The following is a 13374-nucleotide window of genomic DNA, read 5'->3' on the forward strand; positions in this document are numbered from 1 at the left end:
AAAAAATACACTATAACAAATTAATAAAAAACAAAAAAAAAACACAATATATATATACCCCAATTTTTTGGGTAATATATGAAAGATGAGGTTACGCCAAGAAAATAGATACCTAGCATGCCACATTTCGAGCACACTTGCACACCATGAATGCTGGGTTGGTGACGTCACGTGGGGCGGAGCCACCAGGTGACGTTGCCAGGTGGCGCTGCCCCTTACCTATTAAGAAATGACAGACGGAGGAGCAGGCAGTAGGCGGTCAGCCTTCGTAGCAGTAGGCGGTCAGCCTTCGTAGCAGGCTGAGTTTCTCAAAAAAATTTTTGGGTCCGGAGGTGGCTGCGGGCATAGTGATTGATGATGGCTCTACCTCGGGGAACATTTTTTTTTTAAATTCATTAATTATCAAAAACTGAGATTTTATTTATTTTTGACGCTCTTGTTGATGAATGGGTAGGGGTACTATGTACCCCATACTCATTTACATAGGAGGGGGGGGCTGGATCTGGCCCCCCCCCCTTGCTAAAGAGGCTTCCAGATTCCGATAAGACCCATGCTCGTAGACCACCACAACCACTGCCCAGGGTTGTGGGGAAGAGGCCCTTGTCCCATGGGTGACGCGGTTCTCTGGCACCCCCCCCATATTGAGGGAATGTGGTCTGGGGCCGATTGTTCGTACCCCCTCCCCCCTTCCTGGCCTGCCAGGCTGCATGCTTGGATAAGGGTCTGGTTTGGATTTTGGGGGGGACCCCACACCATGTTTTTCCTTAATTTTGGCATGGGAGTTCCTCTCAAAATCCATGCTAGACCCTTAATCTGGTATGGATTTGTTAAATTTTGGTGTGGGGTTCCCCTTAACATTCATAGCTGACCCAAAGGGCCAGTTATGGATTTGGGGGGGGGGGGGGACCTCCACGCCATTTTTTTCCCCAAAAAATTCTATTGCCGGCAAATGCGGCAAGGTTTCGTTTTTCATTCAGCTGCCAGCGAGGAAGCCCATTGACAGCTGGGGACTCATCCGTTTTTTTCTCCCGGCCCGCTCCTTAACAACTTATTCATTGTGGGCTCAGCAGGAAAACATTCTGCCAAGCGCACCGAAAATTTGCACATTCGGGGAACAACCAAACGTGCGATGTTCGGGGCTGAACTCCTGTTTGTCCCGAACCGCTCGCCCCATCCCTACTGGAGATGAGGAAGTTGGGATATTTGTCTCAACCTAACAATGTACATATTCTATACTCATATAAATAAATACAAATGTGAACTGTTTCTCTGATAATTACTCACTTGTGTCCTCCTGTAGAGAAGGTTCCTCCTGTTTACTTTCCATAATCATCTCCCCCTCCTCCATAGACTGCTGATCTCCACTCACCAACCTCTCTTCTTCTTCTTCCTCTTTAACCTCAACTTTGATGTCTTTCAGTTCTTCGCCCTGAACCCCAAATATGATAGAAAAGGAACCAGAAATTACATAGAAGAATGTCTTCTCATAGAACTATTTTTGAGTTCGTTTTTCCCAGTCCCATCTACCTGATCATTCTCTGTATAGTTATGATGATCCTGGGTGGAATCCCGGGAATACAGAGGACAACCCTCCTCCATAGACTGCTGATCTCCACTCACCAACCTCTCTTCTTCTTCCTCTTTAACCTCAACTTTGATGTCTTTCCGTTCTTCATTCTAAACCCCAAAGATGACAGAATATACTTATTAAAAGGAAAAATAAATTACATAGACGAATGTCCTGTCAGAGCTTGGAATGATTTTATAGGTCTACATGCTCAGCTTCGTCTACCTGATGATGGTGAGGGATGGTGAAACCTTCCTGTGTGGAATCCCGGGAATACAGAGGACGGGGACATCTCTCTGGTGGGGTTTTGTAGCTGGATGTCTCCATCAGGGTGTCTTGGTACTGCTTCTTGGGTCCTTTTCGAAACTCTGTCTCCTCCATTACACCATCCTCCTCTTTTATCTCTTCTTTAATATTGACCTGTGTAGAATCCTGGTAATACAGAAGAGGAGGACATCTCTCTGGTGGGTTCCCATTACTGGATCCATCTGTAGGAAACACACACACTGACTGAATACATTGTTTCTATGTGTTTATCAGATGATGGGGGATCTAGGTGGAGCCTCCGTACTGCTCTCTCCTTTACAATAAAGTCTCCTCTTACCCGGTGATGTGAGGGGCGGCTGATTGTCCATCATGACGTCCCTGTAGAGATCCTTGTGTCCTTCTAAAGACTCCCACTCCTCAAGTTGGATAAATGACTTGAAAAAAGATTGAAAAGACTTCTTTGACCAATAGAAAGATAAATGAATAGAAAACCTACATATACAGTATCCTATACCAACAGGTGACATAGAATGGCCATCCTTAAAGGGCGCACCGCTGTCTGAACACGGACCGAGCGACGCTCCTGTCCAGACCTTAAACTCGCCAGTTCAACGTACCAGATCCCCATGGGATGCTGGGACCACAGGAGTCTCAACAACCAATGACATTTTTGCGCACGCCCCCCCCCCCCCCACCTCACTATCTTTCTCAGCTCCAACTCCCTGCCTGCCCGTGTGACGCCATGTGCGCACTCCACCCCTTTCAGTTGGTTCTTGGCACAGCTCCCACCCCCTGCATCTCGCAACCTCTACCGACTCCCGCTCCCTGCCTGTCCTCAAGCTATGGTGTGTGTGTACGTCACAGAGATTTACAGGGGCACGCTGATGGGCACATATTATGTAGAGGCGGCACCCTGGTGAGCACACCTGATGTAAAGAGCAGCTCTGATGGGGACACCTGATGTAAATGAGCACTCTGATGGAAACACCTGATGTAAAGGTGCACTCTGATGGGGCACCTGATGTAAAGGGGGAGCTCTGATGGGGACACCAGATGTAAAGGGGCACTCTGATGGGCACACTTGATGTGATGGGGACACCTGAAGTAAAGGGGCACACTGATGACGACACCTAATGTAAGGGGGCACTCTGATGGAGACACTCTATGTAAGGTGTCACTGTGATGGGGGAACATTATATAAGGGGGCACTCTGATGGGGACAAATGATGTAAGGGGGCACACTGATGGGAGACACCAGGTGAAAGGGGTCACACTGATGGGAGACACCAGGTGAAAGGGGGCACACTGATGGGGGACACCAGGTGAAAGGGGGCACTCTGAGGAGAATTCCTGAGGTAAGGGGGCACTCTGATGGGGACACCTGATATAAGGGGGTACTCTTATGGTGGAAGCTGATTTATGGGGTTAATCTGATGGGGGCACTCAATGTAATGGATTACTGTGGTAGGAGCACCTGATGTAAGGGGGGACACTAATGAGGAAATTTACAGAGTATTATCAGAGTGTGTGGAGGAAACAGTAACAAAAGCACCAGAGAGCGTGGCTGGCGCCAAAAAAAAAAAAAAAGAATTAAAGTAAACACGTACAATCTTTCATAGCACAGACTTATGATTCGGACCTCAACCGGAAGAAAATTGTAATGCCCGGACTTCCCTTGACTTATAGGAAAGCAAAAACCCCTATACATTATGGTCCAAATTGATCCAACTGGGGAAAAAAAAATCCTTTCTTATCTTCCAAAATCTTTTGGATATTCCCTGGATCATTCATCTCTGATGTTATTACCTACAGAAACAATGGAGTATTGCCCACCATACTTTTCTTTATTTGCACTAACATACAGTTTTTCAGGACAAGTTTTCCGGGTGTGTCCCCTTCTTCAAGGTCCAAAATACGACTACTACCATCACCTCAAACGTGTTATCACCTATAACCCTATAAATGTTACTATCCTGTAAATATTATATGAATATAAAACCTATAAATGGTAATATCCAGTTATATTTTTTGCACTTAGGAAGAAATCCAACAATTTTTTTAAAACAACCTACCCAGCTGCCCAGTACTAGTTCCTGAGGGAGTCCATTCCGTATTTCAACAGCTCTTATTGTGAAGAAGCCTTTCCGTATGTGGAGGGTAAAATAATTTTATTCCAGGCGTAAAGAGCGTCCCCTATTCCTTGGGTGTGAATATAAAATACAATCTTATTATCTCCTCTACTGCCAGTTCCAGGGAGTCCGCTACTTCCCCTTGAACCACCTCTCACCTGGAACTTCCTTTTTATACTCTTGCATCACTTCCTGTCTGTACCTGACATCACTTCCTGTCTGTACTTGACATCACTTCCTGTCTTTGCGTTCTACTGACAATAAGTGAGCTCGCCACCTTGTGTTGAATATAAATTCTGCAGACAACGTTGTGTTCCATCATTTTGCCCTCTGCCTTGTGGTCGGTCCATTCTTCTTTTAGGTTATATCGATGATTACACACTCAGATTATAAATAAAAATCTTTACGTAAATACCTACCGGTATATGATTTTTATTTTTTTACAATATTTTTAAATTTGATTACCTAGATATATATGTATATATATATATATATATATATATATATATATATATATATATATATATATATATATATATATATATATAGATAGATAGATAGATAGATAGATATATATATATATATATATATATATATATATATATATATATATATATATATATATATATATATATATATATATATATACTGTATCATGCCCTTGCCTAGTAAATATACACATTACATCACTGTGAATGATTCTTGCATCCTTTATTTCATGGATGACCCATCCTCCTAATATTATGAAAAGAAATTAAACTTCCTCTTCCTCCAGATGAAATCGATCTCTCCCTACATTGCCCACACTACATTCAATCTCGAGTCATTATGAATTACTCACCTGAGATCGAAGCCCCTGCAGCCATCCTACACCGCTCAGGTGGCCGACATCACTCCCGGAGATTCTTCCTGGTATCCCGTGCTCCGGTGCTGTGATTGGCCGGAGCCGCGACGACGCCACTCCCATACGTGCACCCCGGAGGCCGCCGGTAATGGCACACTCACTGAAGCAATGGCCCCCTTGTCAATGGCGGCTTCCAAATGCTGATAAGACTCCTGCCTGCGGACCCGGACAACCAATGGCCAGGGTTGTCGGGAAGAGGATCTTGTCCCCATCAATGTGGGGACAAGATGCTTTGGGGGGACCCCAAAGCACCCTCCCCATGTTGAGGGCATGTGGCCTGTTATGTCCCCCCTATACTCTAGGCTGCATGTTCGAATAAGGGTCTGGTATGGATTTTGGGGGGGCACCCACACCAATTTTTTTTTAAATTTTGGCATGGAGTCCTCCTTAAAACCCATAACAGACCCAAAGGACACAGATTTTTTCCTTGATTTTTCATCTAGAGCAAGCTTGAATTACATTTTTTCCTTTAGAAATGTCATTTTGCTGGGGCATGTTCTACACATTACACAGATGCGCCACTTTAAAGGCAGACTAAGGGGACCCCCCAGGCACGATATTTAAAGGAATATTTCATTTTTTTCCCAACTTTAAGCATTATTAAAATCAGTGCTCCTGAAAAAAACTGTAGTTTTCAAAACTTTTTTTGCATTGATACATGTCTCCTGGGGCAGGACCCGGGTCCCCAAACACTTTTTAAGGCGATAACTTGCATATAAGCCTTTAAAATGAGCACCTTTTGATTTTTCATGTTCGTGTCCCATAGACTTTAATAGGGTTCGTTAGAACTTTTTGCTTGTTCGCGTGTTCTGGTGCGAACCGGGGGGGATGTTCGGCCCATCCCTACTCTTCGCATTAGGTGGCCAAATTATCTGAGTTTCAGTTTCAGGATCCGTCCTTCCAGGGAATATTCTGGGTTGGTTTCCTTCAAGCTTGACTGGTTTGATCTCCTTGCCATCCAAAAACGTTATATATAACATACACACAACCAAAATTTGCCCATTGGACTTTAATGGTTGTAAAATATCAATTTATTGTACAAGGATTGGACACGTAAATGTATAACGTTCACACATAAAGAATGTTTGGCATATCAAGCCAATGGGTTACACGTAACAATATGTACTGTACATTGAGCTGGTATATTTTCAAGTTCCTGTCTGTACCTGACATCACTTCCTGTCTGTACCTGACATCACTTCCTGTCTGTACCTGACATCACTTCCTGTCTTTGCGTTCCACTGACAATAAGTGAGCTTGCCACCTTGTGTTGAATATAAATTCTGCAGACAAGATGACCATCACCAAGATGATTCCAATATGGGAGAGGAATGCGCCTTGTAACTCGACGCGTTTCGTAAATACGTTCACTTCTTCAGGAGTAGAGGCCTCTTTTCCTTCAAGATCATGATCTGTTTGGAAGAAGAATCACAACTCACCTTTACAAACTCTACGTTGTTTTTTGGTACTTTGGATTTGGTACTTTGTCATGGGCACACTTGAAGTGATGGCGACACCTGAAGTACAAAGCACCAGAAAGTGTGGCTGGTGCCAAAAAAAGAGAAGGAAAGTAGACTCGTACAATCTTTCGTAGCACAGACTTATGATTCAGAACTCAGCTGGAAGAAAATTGTAGTGCCCGGACTTCCCCTGACTTATAGGAAAGCAAAAACCCCTATACATTATGGTCCAAATTGATCCAACAGGGGAAAAAAAATCCTTTCTTATCTTCCAAAATCTTTTGGATATTCCCTGGATCATTAATCTCTGATGTTATTACCTACAGAAACAATGGAGTATTGCCCGCCATACTTTTCTTTATTTGCACTATCATACAATTTTTCAGGACAAGCTTTTGGGGTGTGTCCCCTTCTTCAAGGTTCAAAATATGACCACTACCATCACCTCAAACGTGTCATCACCTATAACCCTATAAATGGTAATATCCTGTAAATGTTATATAAATATAAAACCTATAAATAGTAATATCCAGTTATATATTTGGCACTTACTGTAGGAAGAAATCCAACTATTTTTTAAAAACAATCTACCGAGCTGCCCAGTACTGGTTCCTCCGGGAGTCCATTCCGTATTTCAACAGCTCTTATTGTGAAGAAGCCTTTCCGTATGTGGAGGGTAAAATTATTTCCTTCCAGACGTAGAGTGTCCCCCTAGTCCTTATTACCTCCTCTACTGCCAGTTCCAGGGAGTTCTCTACTTCCCCCGAATCATCTCTCACCCGGAACTTCCTTTTTATACCTTTGCATTACGTCCTGTCTGTACCTGACATCATTTCCTGTCTGTACCTGACATCACTTCCTGTCTATACCTGGCATCACTTCCTGTCTTTGCGGTCCACTGACAATAACTGAGCTCGCCACCTTGTGTTGAATATAAATTCTGCAGACAACGTTGTATTCCATTGTTTTGCGCTCTGCCTTGTGGTCGGTCCATTCTTCTATTAGGTTATATCGACGACTTCACTCACAGTTTATACATGAAAATCTTTACATAAATATATGTTTTTTTTTTACGTTTTCTTAATTTGATTACATATATATATATATATATATATATATATATATATATATATATATATATATATATATATATATATATTTAGGATGAACACTACGCAGTGCATTCTAAGCCCCGATTGTTAGGGAGAATGGTCAGGAAGCTGATCGCGGCGTCCATAACAACAGATTAGATATCAGCGGTCACCAGGCTTCCTCGGTTGACTGAAAATAAAAAAATTGCCAGCAATAGAAAAAAGTGGGGAAAAAAATGGTATGGCACTCCCATCCATACCACGCCCTTTGAGTCTGGTATGGATTTTACGGGGAAACCGAGGGCCAAAATTTAAAAGAAAATGGTGTGGGGGGGCAAGCAACCAGTTCGACACAAACATCGAATGTTTGCCATTTCGGCAAACACCTGAATTTGCAGGGTGCTCGGTGGGATGTGTGCCACACAATGCACTGCGATATACACGGTGCATTCTAAACCCTGACTGGGTAAGATCCAGATATGGTGGTCACATTATTGCACCAACATGTTCCTGAAGACGCTGGTTCAGCGAAACACGTAGAGGCAGTTCCGCCTTTACATGTTCCACACCTTAAAATGTGAGAGTTTATTTCATATCTTTAGGGACAATTTTAACCCTTTTAACCACTTGCCGACCGGGCCATAGCCCAAAGATGGCTATAGCCCGGTCAGATAAATCTGGAAGGGCATACAATGACACCCTCCCAGAATCGTACTCCCCATACGCCCCCTGGGGTGAGCACGTGAAAGTGTCTGTGCTAGCTGGGTTCTCTGGACCCAATGCATCACGGATGAGGAGAGGAGGGAGAAGCTGTAGCGTGAGGCCGCTTGTGTTTTTTTTTATGTATTCCAAGTGCCCAGCAGTGTCACATCTGTGCCCCAGCAGTGCACATCTGTACCCCATCAGTGTCACATCTGTACCCCTTCAGTGTCACATCTGTGCCCCATTAGTGCACATCTGTACCCCATCAGTGTCACATCTGTGCCATATCAGTGTCACATCTGTGCCCCATCAGTGTCACATCTGTGCCCCAGCAGTGCACATCTGTGCCCCATTAATGCACATCTGTGCCCCATCAGTGTCACATCTGTACCCCTTCAGTGCACATCTGTGCCCCAGTAGTGTCACATCTGTGCCCCATCAGTGCACATCTGTACCCCAGCAGACCCCCATCAGTGCCCCATCTGTGTCCAGCAGTGCTCTACAGTGCCACATCTGTGCCCCATCTATGTGCTACAGTCCCAGTAAAGTGCCCATCAGTGCTCTACAGTGCCACATCTGTGCCCATTAGTGCCAATACAGCGCTCCCATCAGTGCACATCTGTGCCCCATCTGTGCTCTACAGTGCCACTAAAGTGCCCATTAGGGCCAAATCAGTGCCCATCAGTAAGTGCTCATCAGTGCCACCCTATCAGTGGATCCTCTTCAGCTCCCATCAGTGCCGTAAAAATGTGTGAAAAATGCAATTTCATTTTCTTTCCACATTTTCCAAAAACCTGTTGAAAAGACTCATTATGCATCATAGATTATACATTGGAGTGTTTGCTTTCCAAAATGGGGGTCATTTTGTGGGTGTTGCCATTCTCCTGGTACTCCAGGGCCTTCAAAAGTGTGAGAGGTTGCCAGCAAATTAGATGTGTACCCAAAGGGCCTGTTATGGACTGGGGGGGGGGGGGGGTAATCCATGCTGATTTTTTTCCTTGTTTTTCCATCTATATTGCCGGTAGCCAGCAATACATTACAGCCGTGAGCGAGTTTAAATGACATTTTCTTCCTTTAGAAATGTAATTTTGCTGCGGCAGGTTCTGTACACAGTACAGATGCGCCACTTTACAGGCAGACTAAGGGGACCCCTCCAGGCCCAATATTTAAAGGAATATGTCATTTTTGTTTCACTTTAAAGCATTATTAACCACCTCAGTACAGTGCAGTTACACCCCCTTCCTGACCAGACCAATTTTCAGCTTTCAGCGCTCTCACAGTTTGAATGACAATTACTCAGTCATGTAACACTGTACCCATATGAAACTTGCGTCCTTTTTTCCACACAAATAGAGCTTTCTTTTAGTGGTATTTAATCACTAGTGGGGTCTTTATTTTTTGTGCTATAAATAAAATAAAACGTAAATTTTGTGAAAAAAATGCCTTTTTCTTAGTTTCTGTCATAAATTATTGCTAATTATTAATTTTTCTTCATAAATTTTGGCCAAAATTTATACTGCTACATATCTTTGGTAAAAATAACCCACATTAGTATATATTATTTGGTCTTTGTGAAAGTTATAGAGTCTACAAACTATGGTGCCAATCACTGAAAATTGATCACTTCTGATCAGGCCTTCAGTACATCAGGTGTATCTCATTTCTTGAGACACTAACAAGTCAGGAAAGTACAAATACCCCCCAAATGACCCCTTTTTACAAAGTAGACATCCCAAGGTATTAAGTAAGTAGCATGGTGAGTTTTTTTAAGTTGTCATTTTTTCCCACAATTCTTTGCAAAATGAAGATTTTTTATTTTTTTTTTATTTTTTTTTACTAAATTGTCATATTATCAGGTTATTTCTCACACACAGCATATGCATACAACAAATTACACCCCAAAATACATTCCGCTACTCTTCCCGAGTACGGCGATACCACATGTGTGAGACTTTTACACAGCCTGGCCACATACAGAGGCCCAACATTGATGTAGTACCTTCAGACGTTCTACGAGCAAAAATGACGCATCTCATTTCTCAACCACCTATTACACTTTTGAAGTCCCTGGAGTACCAGGACAATGGAATTTCCCATAAAATGACCCCATTTTAGAAAGCAAACACCCCAATGTATAATCTGTGAGGCATAATGAGTCTTTTGAATGGTTATTTATTTTCCAGAAGTTTTTGGAATACGTGGAAAAAAATTAAAACGCATTTTTTTTTACACAAAATTGTCAATTTATAAGATATTTCTAACACATAGCATGTATATAGCAAAAATTACACCCCAAAATACATTCTGCTACTCCTCCCGAGTATGGCGATACCACATGTGTAGGACTTTTACACAGCCTGGCCACATAGAGAGGCCGAACATTGAAGTAGTACGTTCAGGCGTTCTAGGAGCATAAATGACACATCTCATTTCATTCCTACCCATCACACTTTTGAAGGTCCTGGACCACCAGGACAGTGCAATTACCCACAAAATGACCCCATTTTGGAAAGCAAACACCCCAACGTATATTCTATGAGACATGGGCTGCAAATAGGTACTCGGGTACTCTGATGGGCTGGAGATAGGTACTCAGGTACTCTGATGGCCTGGTGACAGGTACTCGGGTACTCTGATGGCCTGGTGACAGGTACTCGGGTACTCTGATGGCCTGGTGACAGGTACTCGGGTACTCTGATGGCCTGGTGACAGGTACTCAGGTACTCTGATGGCCTGGTGACAGGTACTCGGGTACTCTGATGGCCTGGTGACAGGTACTCGGGTACTCTGATGGCCTGGTGACAGGTACTCGGGTACTCTGATGGCCTGGTGACAAGTACTCAGGTACTCTGATGGCCTGGTGACAGGTACTCGGGTACTCTGATGGCCTGGTGACAGGTACTTGGGTACTCTGATGGCCTGGTGACAGGTACTCGGGTACTCCGATGGCCTGGTGACAGGTACTCGTGTACTCTGATGGCCTGGTGACAGGTACTCGGGTACTCTGATGGCCTGGTGACAAGTACTCGAGTACTCTGATGGTCTGGTGACAGGTACTCGGGTACTCTGATGGCATGGTGACAGGTACTCGGGTACTCTGATGGCCTGGTGACAGGTACTCGGGTACTCTGATGGCCTGGTGACAGGTACTCGGGTACTCTGATGGCCTGGTGACAAGTACTCAGGTACTCTGATGGCCTGGTGACAAGTACTCAGGTACTCTGATGGCCTGGTGACAAGTACTCTGATGGTTTGGTGACTGGTATTTGGGTACTCTGAAGGGCGGTGACAGGTACTCATATGGACTGTGACAGGTACTCGGGTACTCAGATGGACTGTGACAGGTACTCGGGTACTCAGATGGACTGGAACAGGTACTCGGGTACTCAGATGGACTGTGACAGGTACTCGGGTACCCTGATGGACTGTGACAGGTACTCGGGTACCCTGATGGACTGTGACAGGTACTCGGTACTCTAATGGACTGTGACCGATACTCGGTACTCTAATGGACTGTGACCGGTACTCGGTACTCTAATGGACTGTGACAGGTACTCGGGTACCCTGATGGACTGTGACAGGTACTCAGGTACTCAGATGGGCTGTGACAGGTACTCGGGTACCCTGATGGACTGTGACAGGTACTTGGTACTCTAATGGACTGTGATAGGTACTCGGGTACCCTGATGGGCCGTGACAGGTACTCGGGTACCCTGATGGGCCGTGACAGGTACTCGGGTACTCTGATGTGCCGTGACAGGTACTCGGGGTACTCTGATGGGCCGGGACAAGTACTCGGGTACTCTGATGGGTCGGGACGGGTACTCTGATGTGCAGTGACAGGTACTCGGATACTCTGATGTGCCATGACAGGTACTCGGGTACTCTGATGGGCCGGGACAGGTACTCGGGTACTCTGATGAACCGGGACAGGTACTCGGGTACCCTGATGGGCCGGGACAGGTACTCGGGTACTCTGATGAGCCGGGACAGGTACTCGGGTACCCTGATGTGCCGTGACAGGTACTCGGGTACCCTGATGTGCCGTGACAGGTACTCGGGTACCCTGATGTGCCGTGACAGGTACTCGGGTACTCTGATGTGCAGTGACAGGTACTCGGGTACTCTGATGTGCCGAGACAGGTACTCGGGTACTCTGATGGGCCGGGACAGGTACTCGGGTACTCTGATGGGCCGGGACGGGTACTCTGATGGGCCGGGACGGGTACTCGGGTACTCTGATGGGCCGTGACAGGTACTCGGGTACTCTGATGGGCCGTGACAGGTACTCGGGTACTCTGATGTGCCGGGACAGGTACTCGGGTACTCTGATGGGCCGTGACAGGTACTTGGGTACTCTGATGGGCCGGGACAGGTACTCGGGTACTCTGATGGGCCGTGACAGGTACTCAAATACTCTGATGGGCTGTGACAGGTACTCTGATGGACTGTGATTGACAGGTACTATGAGGGGTGGTGACAGGTCCTCTTTATTGGGGGGGGGGGGCAATCAGTATGTTTGGTGTACACTGTATGCGGTAACGAGATGTTACCGCAATCTCCTCCTCACACACGATCGGTGTGTGAGGAGGAGAACCCGGTAACATCCCGTTACCGCGGTTTTACATTTGAGTGAACGGCTGTGAAAGGATCACAGCCGATCACGTGGGTAAACAGCCGGCCAATGGCTGTTTACCAGCGTCGGTGACGAGCAGTGTTCCCGGGGAACACGCCGCCACCGACGTGCAGGCGCAGCGCGCTCGCGATCGCGCGCATGCGCCGTGCACGTTCGGGGTGTTACCATTTGTGATCGGCCGTGACTTCATCACGGCCGATCACGTGGTAAACAGCCATAACGAATGGCTGTTCACCCCCTTCGGTGGCGAGCGGTGTCTCCGTGACACGCCGCCACCGAAGAAACAGGGATGCGCGCGCACGATCGCGCGCATTCCCTGTTTAAACGGGAGGCCGTCATATGACGGCCTCCCGCCACAATAGCTGCGCCGCCTGGCCGTCATTCAGCTACTAGTTAAAATCACTGCTCCTGAATAAATGGTCGTTTCAAAAATTTTTGTTTTTGCATTTATACATGTCCCCTGGGGCAGGACCCGGGCCCCCAAACACTTTTTAAAGCGATAACTTGCATATAAGCCTTTAAAATGAGCACCTTTTGATTTTTCATGTTCGTGTCCCATAGACTTTAATAGGGTTCTCTAGAACTTTTTGCTTGTTCACGTGTTCTGGTGCGAACTGG

The 13374-nt window shown here is 45.6% G+C and overlaps 1 protein-coding gene across 2 annotated transcripts in view; it reads right to left on the minus strand.

Annotated features, from left to right (window-relative positions):
* The window catches only part of LOC143955580 (uncharacterized), a 31146-nt gene extending 24056 nt beyond the window's left edge, over positions 1-7090 (minus strand). Inside the window, exons 1-5 of one of the 2 annotated variants that reach the window (XM_077465663.1) lie at positions 6880-7090; positions 2172-2268; positions 1793-2055; positions 1528-1677; positions 1285-1429 (exon numbers count right to left, since the gene is read on the minus strand). In XM_077465663.1, coding sequence (XP_077321789.1) covers positions 1285-1429; positions 1528-1677; positions 1793-2055; positions 2172-2205 — 592 coding nt within the window. In that variant the 5' untranslated portion in view covers positions 2206-2268; positions 6880-7090. Of the gene's footprint in view, positions 1-1284; positions 1430-1527; positions 1678-1792; positions 2056-2171; positions 2269-3906; positions 4131-6879 lie in introns of those variants that run through there. The other variant, XM_077465662.1, reaches the window with a different exon arrangement.
* Between the last annotated feature and the right edge of the window lie 6284 nt (positions 7091-13374).

This window comes from Lithobates pipiens, unplaced genomic scaffold (genome assembly GCF_037356315.1).
Source record: "Lithobates pipiens isolate NorthernLeopardFrog02 unplaced genomic scaffold, aLitPip1_a1.2 Scaffold_35, whole genome shotgun sequence".
Taxonomy (NCBI): domain Eukaryota; kingdom Metazoa; phylum Chordata; class Amphibia; order Anura; family Ranidae; genus Lithobates; species Lithobates pipiens.